The sequence below is a fragment of the Oxyura jamaicensis genome, chromosome 2 (genome assembly GCF_011077185.1).
Source record: "Oxyura jamaicensis isolate SHBP4307 breed ruddy duck chromosome 2, BPBGC_Ojam_1.0, whole genome shotgun sequence".
Classification (NCBI taxonomy): domain Eukaryota; kingdom Metazoa; phylum Chordata; class Aves; order Anseriformes; family Anatidae; genus Oxyura; species Oxyura jamaicensis.
Window position 1 is genome coordinate 9,871,316 of NC_048894.1, and position 20,798 is coordinate 9,892,113.

A 20,798-nucleotide genomic window follows, 5' to 3' on the forward strand; every position below is an offset into this window, starting at 1 on the left:
GAAAGGAAAGGAAAGGAAAGGAAAGGAAAGGAAAGGAAAGGAAAGGAAAGGAAAGGAAAGGAAAGGAAAGGAAAGGAAAGGAAAGGAAAGGAAAGGAAAGAACAAGAAAAACCACAAAAACACACACACAACTCAAAGAACCTTGAACTTTATGGATGATAATAACTACAGGGGGGACTCAAAAAAACCCTCTTACATATCGCTAAATTCATTGGAATAATGTTAACTACAGTGTAACAGATGTAACTGCTTGGCAATGGCTGAGAAACAATTCTTTCATTTTTCAGGCATTATGGACCACTGGAATAACGTCAATAGTTAGGTTAGTTTAGAGAAACAATGAAGTGAATGAGAGTTTTTTTCTAAACTCTTCATCCCCAGACATGACATGAAAATCCACCTTGCATTACAAAGCAGCACTTAAAATACTTCAGACACAACATCCAATGAGATGTTACACTCCATGTTCATTTAAATATCTGTCAAATTATTATGAATGAAATCAGGATGTGGTCACAGTTAATTAGCATAAGCTAATAAATAAATAAGAAACCAGGATGTCATCATAGTTAAGTAGCATTACCAAAAATAAAAAATAAAAAATAAAAGATGCAAATTCAGCAAATGGGTTGCTTGTTATAGATTGACCAGCCAAATCTATCTATAAACCCAGCTGTTTGGACTACTGCTTGTCCACATAGCCACATAACTGAAAGATTCCTCCCCTTTATATGTTCTGTGCCTAAATTTATGTCAGTGTTAATTTCTGTGTCTAACTTTGAATTTTACCCATGGTCCTTGAATTTAAACATGGAGAATTAAACACGGAGAAATTGAACAAAACTAGGCATTTCTATATTACCTATATATAGTGTGGGATGCATGCATAAGAACAGATGTGACAGCTAAGATATACCCATAATTATGTGTTGTTTGTAAAATGCTTTGAAAATACAACGAGTTATGTAAATGCTACAGCTCACCAAGTGCCATATATTTCTGCATGCATATGGAAGGTGGGTTGAAGAATGTGGGTAGATGTTTGCAGAGAACGAGTAGTTAGGATGGTGAACATTAGTATTCTCAGTATTATGGTAGAAAGATATAAATATGTCAATAGTAAGAGATGTATATATGTATTTCAAAAACATTCAGTGAACATGAGGGAAACATCAGGTAAGTAAAAATAGATAAATATCAGCTTTACCATCCACTATACTCAGAGGGTCCTTTGGTTCATCCTGGGAAGCAGATTTATGATTCAGCTTCTCAGAGGTTGGCCCCAGCACTCCAGACACAGGCTTTGTCTGGAACGGTTTCTTCATTTTGAAATCTTCTGCTTTTCCTTTGGCAAAAGTTCCATCAAAAGGGCTGACTGGAGAAGAGTAGAATCTATCAGCATAAATGTGAGACCCTTTAGTCCTGCTGTGAGAGCTTTTATCATTGCTTTGTGCTGACAAGTTCTGAGTGATGTACGTATGCAGCGCAGCCATCAGAGTTTTTTGGTCAAGCCCCACTTCTGGCTCTGATGAGAACTTGTCTGTCTGAGGCTGGTTGAAGGTTCTCCCACGGGGAATTTCAGTGTACTGTTGATGGGATGTTGATGTATGGGCCAAAGGAGGTGCTCTTTCTTTGGGTTTCTGCATCATGTAGTACCTAATAGGATCATTATAGATGTAGCTCTGGAGAGAGTAGAAGGTAGAAAGAAAGGCCTGGGTCAGTATTGCCAGGTAACTGTTATTGTTATGCGGGAATCACAGGCATAACCCTTTGTGTCGGGAAAACAAGAATTAGAATCTGTAATGTGTACATAGATTGCAACCCTTAAACTGTTAAGTTTGCAAAGAGGCATTATCACTTTGGTAAAAATTTTGCAAAACAATTTATTAGATTATTAACAAGTAAGAGAAAGAGATTAGAGAGAGAAAGATAAAATTCAAACTTGATGTTAACTATGTATGCACTTTTTGTATTCAGTTGGACAGACAATTTAGTAAAAGCAATTTCCCTTTGTATTTCACTAGACTTCTGAGAATAACTTTTTTTTAGATTACTTACCAAAAACTAGCAAGCAAAAATGAAAATGGCATTTTTTAAAGAACACTGAGAAAATGTAAAAAAAAAAAATACATTGTATATAAAAGATACTTTGTTCTATTTCAAATGAAATTGTTCAGTTTTTCACTAGATTAAATTTGTAATCAGGATGTCCTTTGAAAGTATAAAGAAATGTAAAAGCAGCCATTAAATAGATTTTGAAATCCTTATATTTATTATATTATATATATTATATTGTATTTAAGTAAAACAATTCATCAAATTAAACAAAAATGTGTAAGATGGTTCAATTACCCTAAAGCCACATTTTAATTTGAATAAATGCTGAAAAAAAAAAAACAGTAAGAGTGGGCTGGCACTAAAGTTTTCTATTCTCAGTTTCAGATTTCAAAGATGCACCAACAGGAAATCCAAAATTGCAAGACAACATCTGTTTCATGGACCACTTTTTGTTGAAGTAATTTAGTTTTGAGGAAAAATTCGAAATGCCCCTTAACTACTTTAAACCTCAAAATAATAATAATAATTATTATTATTTTTTTGTTAAATGGTCATACAAACTATACTACAACCTGGGAAGTAATCATTTCAACTCTCAAAGCTGTGAGTTATAGCAGATCTCTGCACTGACAGCAGAATGGTTTGGGACAGAAACCTGAAAAATACATTCACAGAAATGCAGAAACTGCACACCCCAGAGGAGAGAAATTAGTAGAATTCAGATAGAAAATTCATTATTTATATATTTCATATCAGAGTTTTTAAAGACAAAATATCTAAGGCCATGAATCTATTCCAGAAATGAATACAAACTGTTATATTTTATCTAGTTCTTTATTTATGGACAATAATTTTTCTCTCCATCTGAACAATGCATTTCTTCTGATCACAGACAGTTGATTTTACAATGCCCTCAAGGGTTATCCTCCCCCTGAGAAGTAACTGAGGTTCAATCCACGATTCCATATCATAATTTGTGGATTTATGGCTTGTGCAACTTCTATTACAAAAAAAAAAAAAAAAAAAAAAAAAAAAAAGAGGTATTTTGCTTCTTTGGCCTGTGATCCACCAACACAAGGCTTTTGACTTCTGCTTTAACATAGCATAGCATGTTTTGTTAATGCCAAAAAGTTGGACTAAAGGAAGACAGTGTCAAAGAATATAGCGTTAGAGATCAAACAGTGTCATGTGTGAAATATTTTGATGTCCCCTGGGACCTGTATCAAACAGCAGCACTGTGGCTCTGGTTCAGGGCCCCAGTTGCAAGCTATGCACAGCTCTGCTCAGCACCAAGAGGGGAGCAAGTTGTCAGAATACAAGTTGAATGCTATCTACATACTTAATGGCTAATCCTGGATGTGAAAAACTACTAGTCAAGTGTATTTCTCTCTCAGTGTCCCAGGGTCTTTGCATGGGGTAATTAACTCTTAATGACACTGCCAAGGAGGAAGTGCAGAGGACAACACAAAGCAGACTCAGACACACCAAGTGCTCTGCAGACACGTGCACTCCATCTCCCTTCCCTACTTCCATGCTCCATGCCTTGCCCTCTTTCAAAGGACCTTTTGGGGACAAGGGCAGGGAGAACAGGGAAAGAGAAAAACATGACAGAGGGAGAGGATATTCCCCATTCAGACAGGGAAATACATTAAATCAGTTTGATCCATCTTGTGTAACTATACCCTAATTTGGATTGCTCTCTGACATACAGCCTCCTCTTTTGCATCTAAGGATTTAACAATAAACCAAATCCTAAGGAGAGCATAACTGCTCGACACTCTCAACCACTTCTGAAAGATTAGGGTCAGGTGATTTGGGCTGGCTTTTGATGAGCTATTTAACAAGTCTAAATACCCTTTAACAGTAACACATCTATGATTTTCTGCTCTTGCAGACAAGCACATCTAGAGAGAAAATGCAACACCAAGTGATTGTATACAAATTGCATGTAAGTAAGAGCCAGTCCTGGGCTCAGAGCTGCACCTCTGTCAAGAAGGGGCAGACTCTCGGCAGCTTGACAGGTCACACTTCGGGCAGCAAAGGATGAAATATTAGAAGTTCTAATTAAAGCCTAGCATCGACAGCTCAGCTGTCTTCACAGTGTACTCAGTTACCAGCCCATCCAAGGTAGCTTATACTGACTTAATTAAGGGTCTCTCACAGTTGTATGGCAATTCTCAACTTGGATGACAAAAAACAAACAAACAAACAAACAAAAAAAACTTCCTTGCTCCTTGCCATCTAAAAGAAAACAGCACCAAAAATGTACGTGCCAACAGAAATGTGCAAGTTTCAAATAAAAATGCAGCAACAGATAACTGCAGCCCTAGACTATGAGACTGTAGAACTACGAGACTGCAGAACTACTAAAAAATACTCTACTAAGTATATAACTGGTTTATACTGAGTAAGGTTAGTATATAATTCCCTATTATGAGGAACAATTTTTTTAAACAGATAAGGTACTGCTCAATTATCTCGTCACTGGTATAACATCTTTAAAAATTACTCTGAATTGCTAAAACACTCAGTTTAAAAATATATATATTTCTCCATCTGCAAAAGATTTTCCTCTCGTTCACCACCTTTCAAATAAGTTATCTCAGTAATTCACACATTATCAAAAAAAACACACTAACATTTCTGAAGATAGAATTGTTAGGGCAATGTCTAATATAGTTTAGGTATGTAGGTAACTGATATTTTCTGTATGAAAGTTCACAGAAGGGCACATTAAATTACACCTTGCAAATGCATTCTGCAAGTCTACGAACTATACTTTTTGTTTTAGAAAAAAATAATAATAATAAAAAGGGGGAAGGATGAGATACATACATCACAAGGCATAGATAAATACTATGCAATTTATCCACCAAGGAGCAGACAGATTTGAATGTCTCGCCCAAGAGCAGAAGGAATGGAATCAAATTTATGACAAAATAGTTCATTTCTTGAGAATACATTTGCTCAATGTTATAGGGAAATATGGTTACAAAAAAATATTTAGGAATGCAGAAGGAATATATGTCCCTCCCTCAATTTCATTTAGCCTTTTCTCTTTGTCTTCTGTTTTTGTTGTTTTCGTTGTTTGTAGTTTTTTTGTTTTTTTCAGTTATTAATTCATGTTTGCTGCCACCCAAATTTGTTTGGATTATGACTCCACCTATATTATTTTATTTACTATGTCTATGTGAGATAGTGATATTACGCTCCCTAAAATTAGAAAACACAACAAACACTAGCACCAGGCCTTCCCTCATCAACTGTGAGCTAAAATAAAAATTTCCAAGGGCTACCAAAATTAAATGATCTCATACTTTAACTGACTGTGTGGAGGGAAAGGAGTTTAGTTTTTTCTGTTGGAAGCAGTCTAGGCACTTTGCAAACTGCACACACTTGCCTCATTTCAACCTGCTACATGGCAACTTGCACGTACTCATGGGAACCCCGATCTCACCAGTAGCGCAGCAGAACCAGATGATTGCTAGACCAAAGTGTCAGCTGTGAGTTCATACACCTCCCTTTACCTTTGCCTTGAGAGAAATTCAGCCAACAATGAAATATGAGGGCTGTATCAGTGTTGTGGAGTGGATCACAGTGCAAAAGTCCTTGGGACGGAGCTGGGTAAGCAGTACAGATGTGTCCTTATAGCATCACATAGCTAGTCCTTATAGCTAACACAGCCAGTGGTGCACAGCCCCATACTAACAAGGCTTTAATTCTTCACTGTTCCCAGGCAGTGCTGCACTGTGAGGAGGATACCTTAGCAGGCTTCAAGCTAGCTGAAGGGGAAATCTCTGCTTTACAAGCCTCTGCGCGCTGTAGACATGATGTTACACACTCTGCACCAAATTCATTGTTAGGTTTGTCTGAAAATAACGGATAAGCCTGATGAAAAAATTCAATTTTCTGAGAAATAGTGGAACAAAAGCCTTTTCTACCAACTGATAATGGCCTTTTTGCATACAGTAGAGAGTGATATTATATCATGCAAGAAATCACTGGGAGAGAGGGGAAATAAAAATAACAAGGAAGATTAATACATAACCCAGATACCAGTAAAGAGGCCAAACAACCAGTGCCTCCTGCAGCGATGGTACAGTACCAAGCCTGTGGTCTTCTGACAGATTCACAAGCTTAAGGCAACAGGGGCCATTACAGTCATCTCATATGACCTATTACTCCACTAATAATTTTTTGTAGCTAACTCATATTTTCTCCCTGAGAATTACAACAGCTTTGAAACTATTTAAGGACTACATCAGAGAAGTAAAGATGGCAAAGACTGTTAATTAACATCCTGTAGTTTGCAGTGTCAAAAGCCTGATCAATCAAAAGGGCTTCTCAGAATCTCCTTTGGTCAAAACAAGTGTTGACTTTGCTTCCTAATTCTGGTTGTGAAAGCACAATATAACAGAATTGTCTGGGGCCTGACTGTACAGCATTCAATAATCTACATTGCAGCAATTTCAGTTGACAGAGATTTGATTGCAAGCAGTGTATTCTACCATTTTTAAACAAAACAGCCTCCAAAATAAAAGAGGAAAGATAGGATAACTACATTGCATTCTTTTGTGTATAAGTAACTATTTAAAAAATTCACTTTTAAGTCACAAATGTTCCCAGCCATTCTTGGTCTCCTTTGGGATGTTCTTAGCTGCACGCCTACCCTTCAGCCTTCTCCAGCAGACTCTCCTGCATGAATAATTCTTATCATTAGTTGTCATTTCTTGTGCTGCTGAGGAACTTGCTGGCTTTAGTCTTCATAAGTAACTGCTGGTTGTTTCTGTTTCTGACAAATCTGCATCCTATTGGATAAAATGAAGTTTCTACAGCACTGGGTGAGGAGTTGTCTAATCTGTGTGCCTGTGTGCCACGGTGGTTTGAGTGCCAACCTCAGAGGCAGCTTCACCTCTCGTCAGCTACCAGATTCAGGAGCTCCCTAACATTAGAACAAGAACCAATATGGCGATAATTAGCCCCTAGTGGATGGTAGAAATTGTGCAGCGTGGTTATCAGTGCCGAATAGATATACCGGGGTTTATCAACCTCCCTTCTATGAGAACAGTTTGCTCATATGTCAATAAGTCTGTTACTTAAGGTTTCAGCGAAAGATGTTTAAACACATTTTCTCTAGGCATATGCTAGTATATTGAGCTAACTCGTTATCTAAAGATGATTTACACAGAAACATGAAGATCTTCATCTGCCAAAAGTTGAGCACATTAGCACCAATTCAACGTATTTAGAACTTCAACATATGAGTCTAGAGACTACCTTTATCCAAAGAAATGCAAGTGAATAAAGATCTGCAGGATCCATGTCTATAACAAACCCACTGCAAGCAACTGACCATTTTCTAGACAACTGCTTCATAAAAACTGCCTCATAAAAAACATAAATTGGTTCTTGCATTGTCCCGAAATTTATATACAAACATACTAACACAGAGGTTAGATAAAATAAGTTTTAAAGTTTTGTGGACTCTACCATCCCATTTGATGACTGTGATCTAAGAATAAATATGGAATACACTTTAAAATTTCTTTGGTTCACCATCTTTTTGCTGAGCACAGTGTACTGAAGTACACTGAGTAATATTTGCAAAACAAATAGCAGACTTGCAGGAGAAATTACAGAAGCAAAAACTTTAAACACGTGGCATTTCGCAAAATAAAGAGTTATTTTTGAAAGGGTGAGGAGAGGGTCTGAAAAAGAAGGAAATCTTATTGTCCAGTCAGTATTTGAGATTTTGAAACTGTCAATCAATGCTTCACCCATTAGTTACTAGAAAGTAATGAATTGGTTTTATAAATAAGCCCTCAGGCCTGACACACACCATTTATAATACCATTCCTATAGCACTTGCACCTTCAAATAATTAACAAACTATTAATATTTATATGGCAGCTGTGTGATAAGAGATTAGGATTTCTATGTGAGTCATGGAAGTTCTGTCACCCCACTGTACACAATCCCACAGACTGTAGGTAAAGCCAGGTGTTAACTCTGAGATTCAAAGAGCATGGTTCTGGCACTAAAATCTTCTCTTGCCAAATTATTAAGCTCAAAGACTAAGTCACTTGTCACATTAGATCACTAAAGTCTGTATTTATGACACAAACATCTTTCATATAATTTACTAGGCTTTGTAGCCATGATTCTGTTGGACCTTTGAAAGTACAGGTACCAGTCCTCCCAGAAAAAAAAAAAAAAAAAAAAAAAATGAAATCCTTGACAGATGCGTGCAGATGTGGAATTTACCATGTTTTATTTTATATACTTAGATATTTGTATATTTATAATATACAAGATCATTATAATGTAAGATATATATATTCATATTCCAAGTTATACATAACTTGGAAATTCCTATTTCTCTTCACTGATCATAACATGAAGTTAGGCTGACTTACACTTACACAAATATTAGTATTTGGTTAAATGAATTATTCTCCAGTTCTTGTAGGGTTTTATTTGTTTGTTTGTTTGTTAGAGGACCTTAATGTTTCTATTTAACTGAAAAGAGACATGGAAAGGAAAATGATCCAACAGATGAAGTACTCATCTGGGATTTGAGGCTTAACTTTAAGTCTATGCTCTACCAAAATATTCCTGTATGATTGCAGAAAAGCTATCTATCTAATCTGTGTGTGAAATAGGGATATTAGTTCTTCCCTACTTTGTAAGGGCATTAAGTAAATAAATACATCAATGTTTTGAGACATTCAGATATTACTCTAATGGTTGTTGTGTGGATATGCCAATAGACAGGCAATTCTGTAGCTTCAGGGGGATACTCTATCAATTATTACTGATATTTTTATTTTTACTAAACTGTTTATGCACAGGGTGAATTACATTTTTCTAGCAGAATCCAACATATATGAAATATTAATTTTACCATTTATACAAGCAGAATTTAAATGTATACACTGCAGAAAGTTTTTTTGCTTTTCAGCAGTCAGCCATCAAATCAATTTCTGACAATCTTCATTCTGCACTGTATTTTAATCAGCGTTAGACAAATAAGGGTCCTGCTTTTCTGAATTACTACTCCAGATTAAAATAAGCAATGACTGCATAATTTCTGACGAGTTAATCAGCATAATCACTGTTTGCAGATAAGTTCAGAATATATCTTGCAGCATTTGTGCACTCTGATTTTCTAAAATAAATAATAATCCCTTTAATAATTATTACACATCTTAGTTCTCTCAGGAGATCAATTATAAAGCTCCAATCGATTTTCAACCCAGCAAAGCTATGAGTACTCTTCCCTGAATGTGAAAGGGTAGAGTGGAAAGTTCCCCCTTGTGCCAAGGACCAAAATATAAGATTTACCAAATGTCCTGCCTAACCTTCCTAAGCTTCAAGATTTCAGCAAGCTGACTGCCTCGAGTATTTACTTGTGCCTTTTCTCCTTTCGGCACCATTGAACTGCTGATCTAACAACCAGCCACAGCTCACTGCCACTAACCAGTCTCTTTATTCTCTCATTTTGCCCTTCATGATTCTTCAAAGACCTTCTTTGATGAAAATAAAGATTTTTTTTTCCAAAGTGTCCTTTAAAACTTAGAAGAATACCTGAGACTTGGAAATTTCTGCAAATACAATATTTATACACAAAGTACGCCTTGAACATAAATGCATGTAATTAAAAAACAAAGAAAGAGGAAACTCCAGAAAATGAATGAAACTCCCCAAAGATGCTGAGTTAATCAATTTTCTCTCCACGCTACGTCCTGGGGCTTAAGCAGCACACCAGCCTGAGGAAGACCCTAACTGCAGGTGGGACCCTCAACTGAAAGCCTCAGAGGCCAAGTCAGACTGAAGGAACAAGAGCAGTAACTTGTTTTTTCTATCCTTAAAAACCTAAACCATAAAACAGAGACCCCTGCAACAAGAAATGCAGCATTAGGGGAAGTGTAGCAGACAGCCTTCTCGGTCGCACAGTCCTTAGGTGGTAGACATGACATCTGAAATGAGCCTTTGCAGTGCTATGGCACCATAGCAGTGCACTTTTATCAGCCTGAGGCATTAAAAAATTAAAAAGCCAGGCTATCAGAAAGCACGAGAATATGTACAAACTGTAGATTGAGGAAAAACAATAAAAAAGAAAGAAAGAAAAAAAAAAAAAAGAGAGAAGAAGAAGAAGAAGACAGTCCAGCTGAGTTATTTTTATTCTCTTTCTGGTTTTGAGACTTTTAAATACACTTGGATCACATTTCAAATCTTTTCTCTTTCTATGATGACTAAAAATTATTCGTAATCAGATGAAAGCAGTATAACTGAAATCACATGCAATTATTCAACTGCAGGCATTTGGACTTTTAAAAATATATATATGAGATCACTTCCTACTGCCTGGGCTAATGGTTGCTGAAAAGTAGACAACAGCAGCATTTGTTTCCATGCTGATCCTTTTTGCTGCCTCTCTTTTTGCTTTGTTGTAACAGCCACTGTGGACATGGCTACTTTTTTTCCCCCTTTTTCCCTTTTCTAGCTCCTTCCAGTTCTTCTCAAGGCTTCGCACACACCCCCTGCTATGTTCTGCTAACGCAGAGCCCAGCAGCAGGGCTACCAGCAGCAGCAGCAGTGCAAGTGAGCTCTGGTTTTACAGCTCGATGGTTTTAGAGATATCTGCTATGTGCTAGCCCTTACAGCCCAGCAAAATTGTTTCTCTGTTTCAGTAGAAATGTATAAAGTGGAGTGTTTGTTTGTTTGTTTGTTTTCAGTTTTGTGTGTGTCTGTGTCTGTGTCCATGTCTGTGTTTATTTTGTTTGTTTGTTTTCTGTGGAAGAGAGGTCTGCTCTAACTGGAGGGGAGAAGAGCAGGAGAATTCACACACTTGAAGCCTTTGCATTTCTTGCCTCAGTAAGTAAGAGAAGCCAAGCTTTCTCATGCTCTGCATGTGCCTGGCTATATGCTATTTTTCATACCAAGTCCAGGTTCAGTAGAAAGGAATCACAGAGACTGATAATGCAGCGTTTTGTGAATAGTAAAACCTTCATTAAGTGGAGTGAAAATAAATAAAATAAAATAAAAAAGGAGAAAAAAAAAAGAAAGAAAGAAAGAAAGAAACAACAACCTAAATTCCCACTAGCTAATGCTTAAGTAACAAATGCCACCAAGTGCTCATTTTTTGAACAACTCTTTCCAGCTGAACTGAAGTGAAATGTTCTTTACAACTGTAATCCTCAGGAAACAAACTCACCAAATCTTCCAATTTACTTTTATTTATCCACTACCAGAGTTATTATCAGCTGGCTAGATTACAGCCTGCAGTAGATACTGTCTAAATACTGATAAAAAATAAATAAATAATAATAATCTAAGTTAGTGCTTCCAAATCCACTCAAAGGAGCTCTTGCTATAAATGGCAAACTTACAGGTTTTGTTCCACCACATGATTTAAGCTTGACAGTGTTATTTCTGTCACTGTTGTATCAAGCCTCTATCTGACAGTTGTTTGAACAAGAGGCATATGAAGAGAGTTTCCTGTTTTAAGTTTTGCTCTGGCTCATTTTACAGCTTTGTACATACCTGTATGGGTGCTCTGCTTGGTAATGGTGAATTCTGTACTTTAATTCTGGTAATACGCACGTGGAACACAGTAGAAAAACTAAAGACCAAAAGTTTATAAAGACTGATTAAAAATTTGTAAGATACTAAATAAAACTCTTGGATGATTTTAAACCCTCTTAGTCTTTTCTCTTCCTTTCTTTTACTCTTGTCCAGAGTCTTCTGATGACAGTTTCAGAGCAAAACAGAACTCACTCAGGGAGTCTGCCTAGAAGCACTCAATTTCTGCAAGATTCAGCTATACTTCATAGAAGGTAAAGTATCAAAGCAAACAGAGCAGTGTTACATCTCCTGCTCCCTGACAGCAAGGCTGAAGTAACAGAGGTAAAAACTTGAAAGAAAATGATTTTGTAAGAAGGGCAACAGCCCAAAAGCTGTGATTCTAAGTAGGGTAAAGTACCTCTGTCTTACCCTTATTTTTAATTAGAATAATGCAAGAAAGCTAAAAAAGATAAGAACTTGCTACAACTGTGTAGCATAGCTTCATCTGTGAACTACAAAACAAGACATCAAGATTTTGTTGAATGTGTTTAAGATAGTCATTTACGACTTCAAGTGGTATGACCATATCAACTACAGCTCCTGCGGCTACTTTCCTTCATACTCTTTTCTAGCCATTAAATTTTACATTTTATTCTGCTTCCTGGAGTAGCACACAATGTGTCTTCTATTTTGTTTAAACTTATTCCATTAATGACCCAATGAATCAAGGTACAAACAGTGTCCCTCTTATTTCCTTTTAAAGAACAGCAGTCACATATGATTTGCAAAGGACAAGAAAATATCTCCAGGATCATGTAAAATTCATGATTTATTGCTGATTTTTAAGATATTTTTCCTCTCTGTCTCTCTCTCTTTTCTTTTTTTAAAATTTAAATTATAGGTAACATGTCTGGCTCAATGTCTGCTGCTTTAGAATGCTCCTTAGTAAATAGAAGTGTACAGTTTGCCTCTATACGTGCTCCATTTCCAGATTTCCTCGTCTTTATCCCACTCCCCCAGGCTTCAGAGTACCCATCTCCATGGCAACACCCGATAAGGTTGGTGGGTGGTGTTATCACAGCAGGCTTCCCCACAGAAGGTCTCAGCCATATGGATTATTTATGAACTTGCATGACAGCACCAGACCCACTGAAATACTTCTTGGGCAAGTTTTCTCTTCTCTTAAAGCCAGCGATTCGAAGCAGGGCATCCTCACTGCAGTCAGTGCCCACAAGTAAAGAGCTGAGGCAAAGCACCACAAATGTGGTCAGCCATCCATCCCCAATGCTGCCTTGCTGCTGCCTGCAGGTTTCTTCTGTCCCAGCTGAGTACCCATTGACATATGCTTGAAATCGTAGCTTAGTTATACATCCCGACCAGTGAAACTGGAAACTTGCAGCTTCTCAACAGAACAACATTTCAGATACGTGCCGTGATTAAATCGTTGATACAACTTACACTGCTGTTGGGAGCTGCTGATGCAGAAACATTGCAGAAGTTCTACGTTTCTGAGTTAGTTCTTGGAAAAAAAGCTAGCAGTTTGGCTTGGACATAATTTCTTCACCTGTTTTTTTCCTAAATCTTAAGTGCATTTTTTAGATAAGGTTGTTGCATTTACACTGTATTACACTGTATTACACTGTATTTACACTGCAAACAGCACATACCAGTTTTTTGAAAGAATCCCCATAACAGCAGTTTATTTCTTTAAATCAATGCTTTTTTTGGACAAACACACTTTTTTGAGCAAAAGATGTAGAACTGTGAGGGCCTGTCATATGCATCCACATCATCTAATAATTTTACATATCTGTCAAACTTCATTTTGAACCAGATAGATTTTCTCTAGGAAAGGAAAACTGTTTTACTTCTCAAATAGGCATTTTTTAAAAAAAGAAAGGAAAAAAAAAAAAAAAAAAAAACATAGCCAATACCCAAGAGTTAATAGGTATGATTTATCCTCCTAGCTTTATTTATTATGTATGCAGTCTGCACCTTAATTGGTCACTGTAAGCTTCCTTTATGATCAATAAGAAGAGTAGGAATAAACACCGTAAGCACCAAGAATTCACAGGGTAGTTCTGTCAGCTCTTTGGAGAGGAATATTACAGGTGCTGTAACAGGGGGTTCAGATCAGCCAGTGAAGATGCTACAGCTTTTATCCCACTCTCCCTCCTTCCTAACATAGAATCAGTCCCTGATTTAGGTAAAATGTTCCAGATTAGAAGAGATCTATAATTTACAGTGTTGAAGCTGACTCAGCTAATGTGAGGAGAGCTTGGTTAGTGCAGTTATGATAATCAATTGGAGGAGGCAATAAGAAACAATGTCTGGTGTCAGGACAGAAGGGAAAATTGAAAAATAAGGAAAGTTCACAGGAAAAAAAAAGCCAGAAATCACAGAATGTAGGAACTATATTAAAAATACAACCTTGACAGAAGCTTTGTCGTTCTTCTTCCTTGGATATAAATTTGTAGCTGCAGACTGGGAGAGAATATTTAGATATTTAAGATACTGCTGAAGTGACTTGGCCAAGTTCACATCATTTTCCAGATCAGAATTTCTTTCATTTTCTGCATTCTGTTCCAAAATCCTGTACAGCAAAAGCAAAGGAAAGAATGTTACCAGCCCGCACAGCATACAATGTACACAACATAAAAGGTAATGTTTTACGCTGCAAAACACTGAAGTTATTTCTATTCAGCAGCTCTTAACAAACCAAACCAAAACAAAACAAAACAAAAAAAAAGGCAGTCAAGGCATTCGAAAGCTTAACCATGAAAGTACAGAAAATGCAATGTTTCAGCAGAAACAGTGTAAAAAAAAAAATCATTGTTAACAATTTATTTCATTCATCAAAGTTAATGATCCAACAATAAATCAAACAAAATGCCTACTTTGAGGCCGAGTCATATTCAGAAGAAAACATTTGCAAAAAGAAACTGTGCGTGATTAAATTACACCCCAAAAAAAAGATTTGAGATGGCTCTGAGACTTCAGAAAATTGCTGGACGATGATGAAAATCAACACCATTTGGGCCCCACAGCAATTTACAGAATATGGTAAGACTCCTGAACATGGTGAAATAACTGAGCAAGTCAGCTCCAGAAGGAAGCTTAATTCCCTAATAATGAGACGGGAAAAGTATCTCTTCTGATCTTCTCATGTGCTTGGGAATCGCAGAATAGCAGTGTTTCCTGACTATTTTGAACAGATACAGGTGACATTTGCAAAGAAAAGCTAAAAAGGTGATTAACCAACAGCAGCGTAGAAGCTTTTATATGGGATTCAGAATGTTGTGTGCAATAAATCTGAATTATTACCAGCCCTCCTCATCTATCTCAACAACATGTCAATGATGATGATAATTCAAATGTCAACACCAGCAACTATTTCATTCCTTATGCAAGACAGTAGAGAGAGGGCCCCCAATCTGTTTCATCACCTGTGAGTGTCACATCATATTGAGGGATGCAGAAAAGGGTCACCTTTTTGGTCTCACCATTTCCTACCTGTGTGCCCACACACTTCAGTGAAGAACAATTTCAGGTGGAGAAACTTTCCAGCTCAGGAAGACAAGGCATCATTTCACTTTCAATACCTCCACACTACTGTAAGCAAACTTCTATTCCACTAGTTCATGTCATGGTGCTCCTTTGGGAGCACAGCTTGAGAGAATACCTTTATCTTATTTTCCAAATCTTTAGTTTAATTATATTACTTTATGCACAAAGTATCAGACTTCCTTCAGTGTTCACAGCTGTATCAAATGCATGTCCTGACTAATTTAATACCAATAAATGTAATTAATAATCTAATTTGCTGTGGTGGCCCTGCAACCAATAGTGCTCACAGGGTTGCTCACTTTGAAGAACCAGAAAAAAGCCTCCACCCCCACCAAGATGCAGCTTTTGAGTGGGGAAAAATTCATTTTGGGGCTTTAGCAAGGAACTTGATGGCTTCGGATGCAGAAACAAATGCATCGTGGAGGTAAGGCAGTTGGGCAGGAGACCTGGATCAGGCCTGTCACCCTGGCTGACGCAGCTTGGTCTCCTCAGGAGGTGAAAGCCAAGAACTCAGCCTGCCTCAGGTTAGAGCCATGGCCTGGCTTTTGCAGCCCACAGGGAAGGGCAGCTGTGAAAGCTTCACCACACCCTTCCATCTTTTCAGTCTAGATTTGTTTCCTCACACACAGGACAATTGACACAAATGGGACTTAACCAATGCGTGTGAACTCTACTGCATCACTTTCTCTGCCCAGAATGTACCTAAATTTAATGCAAGGAAGGACAGCCCAGACTGCTCTTCTTATGTTCCCATGCTGAGGGCCTCCAAAGCAATCGTGCAATTCCAGGAGAACCACCAGCTACCCAACAGGCACACAAACTAGGAAAACAAAGTTTGCTGCAGAGAACACTGTAGAGAACATGATAACTTTGTTTCCTTCTCATGCTGTTCATATTATTCTCTTATTGCAGAATTTTAAATTCTACCTTTCTATGGAGGGTGGATGTGCACGTAGCATTATCCACCTCCTTTTCAACTTAAAGCCAGGCTAAAACTGTTCTGCACTTTTAGCAAGAGACGGACAGTATGCTTTCTGCTTCAATAGAGATGAACTAATCCAAAGTGGCTCTCATCATAGAAGGCATCCCAGTTTCAAACACTCATCTTTCATTTATCAATTAATTCCAACATCTATCTTCACCTTTCTTCACTAACTTTGAAAAGAAAGGAAAAACAGAAATACCAGACCAAATTCTGCCCTGAATTTCCACTATTGCTAATGGGAACTGAATGCACAGATAAAAGACAGTATTTAGGTTAGCTTTTCAAGCCATTATTTACAGTATATAATCGCTTGTACTGGTGGTAGAAGCAAAATCTGAGGTGTAGGATTTCTCATTTTTTCTTAAGAAGATAGTAATTTCTCTTAAAATTGTGTTTAAGTTCCATATTAGATATTATATTTTATCCTATAAACTGAAAAAATAACAATTAAAATGTAAAAGACTAACAAAGCGTACAGTTCAATTGATGACAACTTTAATAAAATCTTTCAAATACCTCTGAAAGATTTGTTAAAATCTTTGTAGTTCACCAGTATATCACTGTTGTTCACCTTGTTAACACAGAAAGTAAAATGAGCTATTATTGTAACTGAATTAAAATATTTCCTTTAAATTTGACAAAGTGATAGTGGAAAATGGATGAAAGAGGGCTATGTAAAAGCACCTGGTGAGTACAAGAAATGACTGTCATCTGAGTTCTTGTTGTGCACTTATTTGGAAGCATTTTCAGTTTTATTTTATTCAGAAAAAAAGGACTTTGCATACAAAGAGCTACAGTGTATAAAGACAATAACATACATACTTACTTATCCATAGAAATAATTATACTATACTACCAAAAACAGCGCATTGGAAGCTTTTACATGGATATATCTGAATCTCTGCACATCAGATATAATGCTTTTCTAGAATGTTCTCTATTAATAGATACCACACTTTTTAGAATAAAGAATTTCTCGCTTTTAAATACTGTGAGAATCTTATTACTGACTTAATGATGGTTTTATTATAGAAATAGTGCTATACCCCACTTTATACATTGAAGCTTGCTGGAAACGTTTGTGGTTTTGCCTAATTGCACCAATGAACACAACTGACATTTATTCCCTGTGTGCAGAATGGATTTTTTTCCTTTATCTTGGATCCTCTTTCAAGAACTTTTTTTTTTTTTTTTTTGAAATTTAATAAGGGCCCAGGAAATACCATGTACACTCCAGTTAGCCTCCAAAGAAAGAACTTTCATCTTGAAATCAAGCTCCCAGTTTTGTACTTTTTTTCTTTTTTTTTTTTTTTAAGATGAAATCCGTGTCTTCTGTTCCATCAGATTTCATACGCACTAATTTAGCCTAAGTCAATTTACCTTTCAAGTGTCTGAGTCTATTTTCTTGCTCTCACTAACTCTGTGGGGATTAATGACTCATTAATATGACTTCATATTGTCTTATTACACACTTTATCCTTAATAAAAGGTCTCCCTGCCATGATGTTTTTTTGATAATGAGATACCTACACTAAGTTGCTTTATTAATTAATTATTGTCTGATAATACTTTAGCAAGTGTATTGAGCACACTGAGCATAGAGCACTTTTTATTAGAATCTATAAGAAGTCATGAAAAAAGTTCCTACTGTTCCCTGACCTACAGAATACATTGCAAATGGACAACCAGAAAAATCAATTAATGTTTTAAACTGTTGGCACATAAGATAATGCTTTCAGAGGCACAGCTTGGTAACTTCAGAAAATCTATCGACAATGGGAAGAGCTATAAGTGGAACACATTTGAAAGTCTGATGTTCCTAAAGTGCCAATACACAAAATGTTGTGTTTTTTTTTTGTTGTTTTTGTTTTTAAGTATAGTTCCAATTAAAAATGCAAAACAGTTCAAACCTGATCTCAACAGGAACTCCTCATCTGTTCTCAGTATAAAACCTAAATTATTTTATTTTTTGTATCTTCTTATACATTTTATTTTTTTGTTGTTCTTGTGGAAATCTGGCCTATTTTATCTTACTCTCATGAATAAAAGTTACAGGTACGGTCATTATAAAAAAAAAAAAAAGATATTCTAAATCATTTCTGATACCATGTATAGAGAGTAATCCATACGGTAATGGCATTTAGTGCCTCTATGCAGTGAGAACAGATTTATGGATTCTACCATGTGTTGTTACCTGCTTTGTGATAAATTATGGATTACTATCTCTTTTAGAAGTTACACTTATACCTTACTGCACTCCCGAAGTATACGGCACTGGAACTTTAAGGTATGCTTTTGTTTCCTTTACATTAAAAGAATCAGTATATATGCAAAATACAGGGTCAAGTTCTACGAACTAAATCAAAACAAATTGATGTAAACACGGATGAAGCTGCTGGGCATTTTCAATTACAGAGCTTTTTTTTTTTTTTTTTTTTTTCCATGAAAAGAGTATTCTAGCACAGAAATGTTTTCATCTTCTTTGCAGTATATGAAGATCCAACAACCAATTTATTGCCACTGAAGCTAGAAGCTTGAGCTTTGTTCCACTATGAAGAAAGTTTTCTAGCAAAAAGAAGTTGCCATGAATTTCACTGATTTTGAAATTGTTTTTCATAAAACTATGTAGGAGAAAGCCACATTCCTCATTTTTAACATTTCCTAAAATTGTATGCATTTTTAAATTTCCTTCTGGGTGGCTGCATGATTGGGTTGCACTTAAAGGCTGTAGGGGCATAATATAACAGGTAAAAGAGTAAATTTATACGTGTCTGTATAAGAAGATGACATTACAGGTAAAACATCCATACTTTTCTATACAATTACAGATGCTGTGTCTTCTTGCCCTCAATAACTGCTAAATTGCCCCTCGGTATCTATCAAGCCACAAGGAAAAGGGCTTCTCTAATGTAAAGTACAGGTAGAAATGTCCCAACCTTTTCTGCCATAAGATCTTGCAAGAATCTTCCTTCAGTTACAACTTTGTATTGGAAGAATAAGAGTTTGAAGACATTAATGGTTGCCCAGAATCTCATTTTTATTCATTTGGTTTGTTTTTATTGGCTTATTCCTGAATAAAATGTTTACTGTGGATGAGGTACTGTACAAGCAAGCCTTTTTAAGCCATTCATAAGCACAGATGGCTGAACTGAGACTAGATACCGCATGAACTGGATAAAAGACCTGACATTTGGATTTCTGACACTTAAATTAACAGAAGATATATTTCCTTAATCTGATGATAATCATAAGAACAGAACTGAGGGTTTTAATTCATTCTATCTGCTGTTTTCCTAACCATGTTTGCAGTACTGTTGTACAACTGGTTTCCTTTTGTCACCTACACAGTATTTTAGTGATGTATTTAATTCAGCTTCAGAACCAATCTGTTTCTCATCATTTGCAAACCTCCCCAAAAGCTACCATGCAAAAACATTGTTGAAGACTTACCTTCCTGTGTCAGATGCTTCAGATACAAATATATCAGGGTGTCTGTTGTGGATTTTGTGAATGTTTGACAGTTCCTGACCAATAACATGCTGTGTATAATCATCTTTCCAGGTAAAACCTGATAAATAATGAAAAAGAGAAACAAACAAATAAATGAAGAAGCAAAACACTGGTTAGTAACTTTAAAGTTTGTCAATAGTATGTCCTATATTAACAATATAAAAAAACTACCAAACAAAAAAACAGCTTTATTCAATGTGAATCCAATAGTGAACTACAACTACAGTTTCCTCTCTCCTGTAAGAAATTTTATTATCCAAACTTTTTCTAAAAGGCAAGGAAGACAATAGACGACATAATGAGATTTTGAAAGAGACCTGATTCCTAACAGAATTTTAGCTAGTTACAAATAAGCTTTTACATATATATTAATATATATATATATATATATATATATTTGGAAATAGCTGTGGAGAAGTTATCTCAACAGCTAGCTATTAAAAGGCAGAGGGTTTTAAAACTGGATGCTAGTACTCATTGAATAGTTGCTTCCTACAGGTGATTCCATTACTTCTCCCTCGTTTACACCACATTGCCCTTTCTCTTCTCTCTCTCCATAAAACTTTTACACTATTAAGGAGGAAATAAGTACTTTGCGTTTTAATCTAAACCACGTGGAGGTCAATTCATGTTATCTTTATACTTAAATGTTGTGACAAAGAACTTTACAGCAAGGGGGAAGTGCAACTATGAAGGCAAATTCCAGTGATTTCTTTATTAATTACATTCACTGCCAATCCCATGGTAATTATAATAATGATACAACTCCAGACATAATTGTTATCTGATTTGTAGATTTTAGATGTTGCAGTAACTCTTCAGTTCATAGAACTTGCCCATGCAATTCTCTGTAATTATCTAATAACTAAATATCACATAATTGCAGAGAATTTCTGCTTTTACGCCACGTGCAATAAACCACCACAAAACCCCCGAATGAATATTAATAAAAGTTCCAGATTTGGTGATCCTGCTAATATCTTCCTGTAAGAAACTGCCTAAAGAAAAATCCTCTCTAGCTGCAGATGGGAAGGGATGCATCTGGTTGCTAGCCTCAGAAGGGGAATTTCAGGCTCAGTCACTATTTCATGCACAGCTATAAACTTCAGCA

General features: G+C 36.3%; 1 protein-coding gene across 1 annotated transcript in view; it reads right to left on the minus strand.

Moving 5' to 3' along the window:
* PTPRN2 (protein tyrosine phosphatase receptor type N2) overlaps positions 1-20,798 on the minus strand; it is a 641,705-nt gene that overhangs the window by 397,951 nt on the left and 222,956 nt on the right. Inside the window, exons 4-6 of the mRNA XM_035319523.1 lie at positions 19,628-19,745; positions 14,056-14,218; positions 1,208-1,682 (exon numbers count right to left, since the gene is read on the minus strand). Of these exons, the coding sequence (XP_035175414.1) occupies positions 1,208-1,682; positions 14,056-14,218; positions 19,628-19,745 (756 nt within the window). The remainder of the gene's footprint in view (positions 1-1,207; positions 1,683-14,055; positions 14,219-19,627; positions 19,746-20,798) is intronic.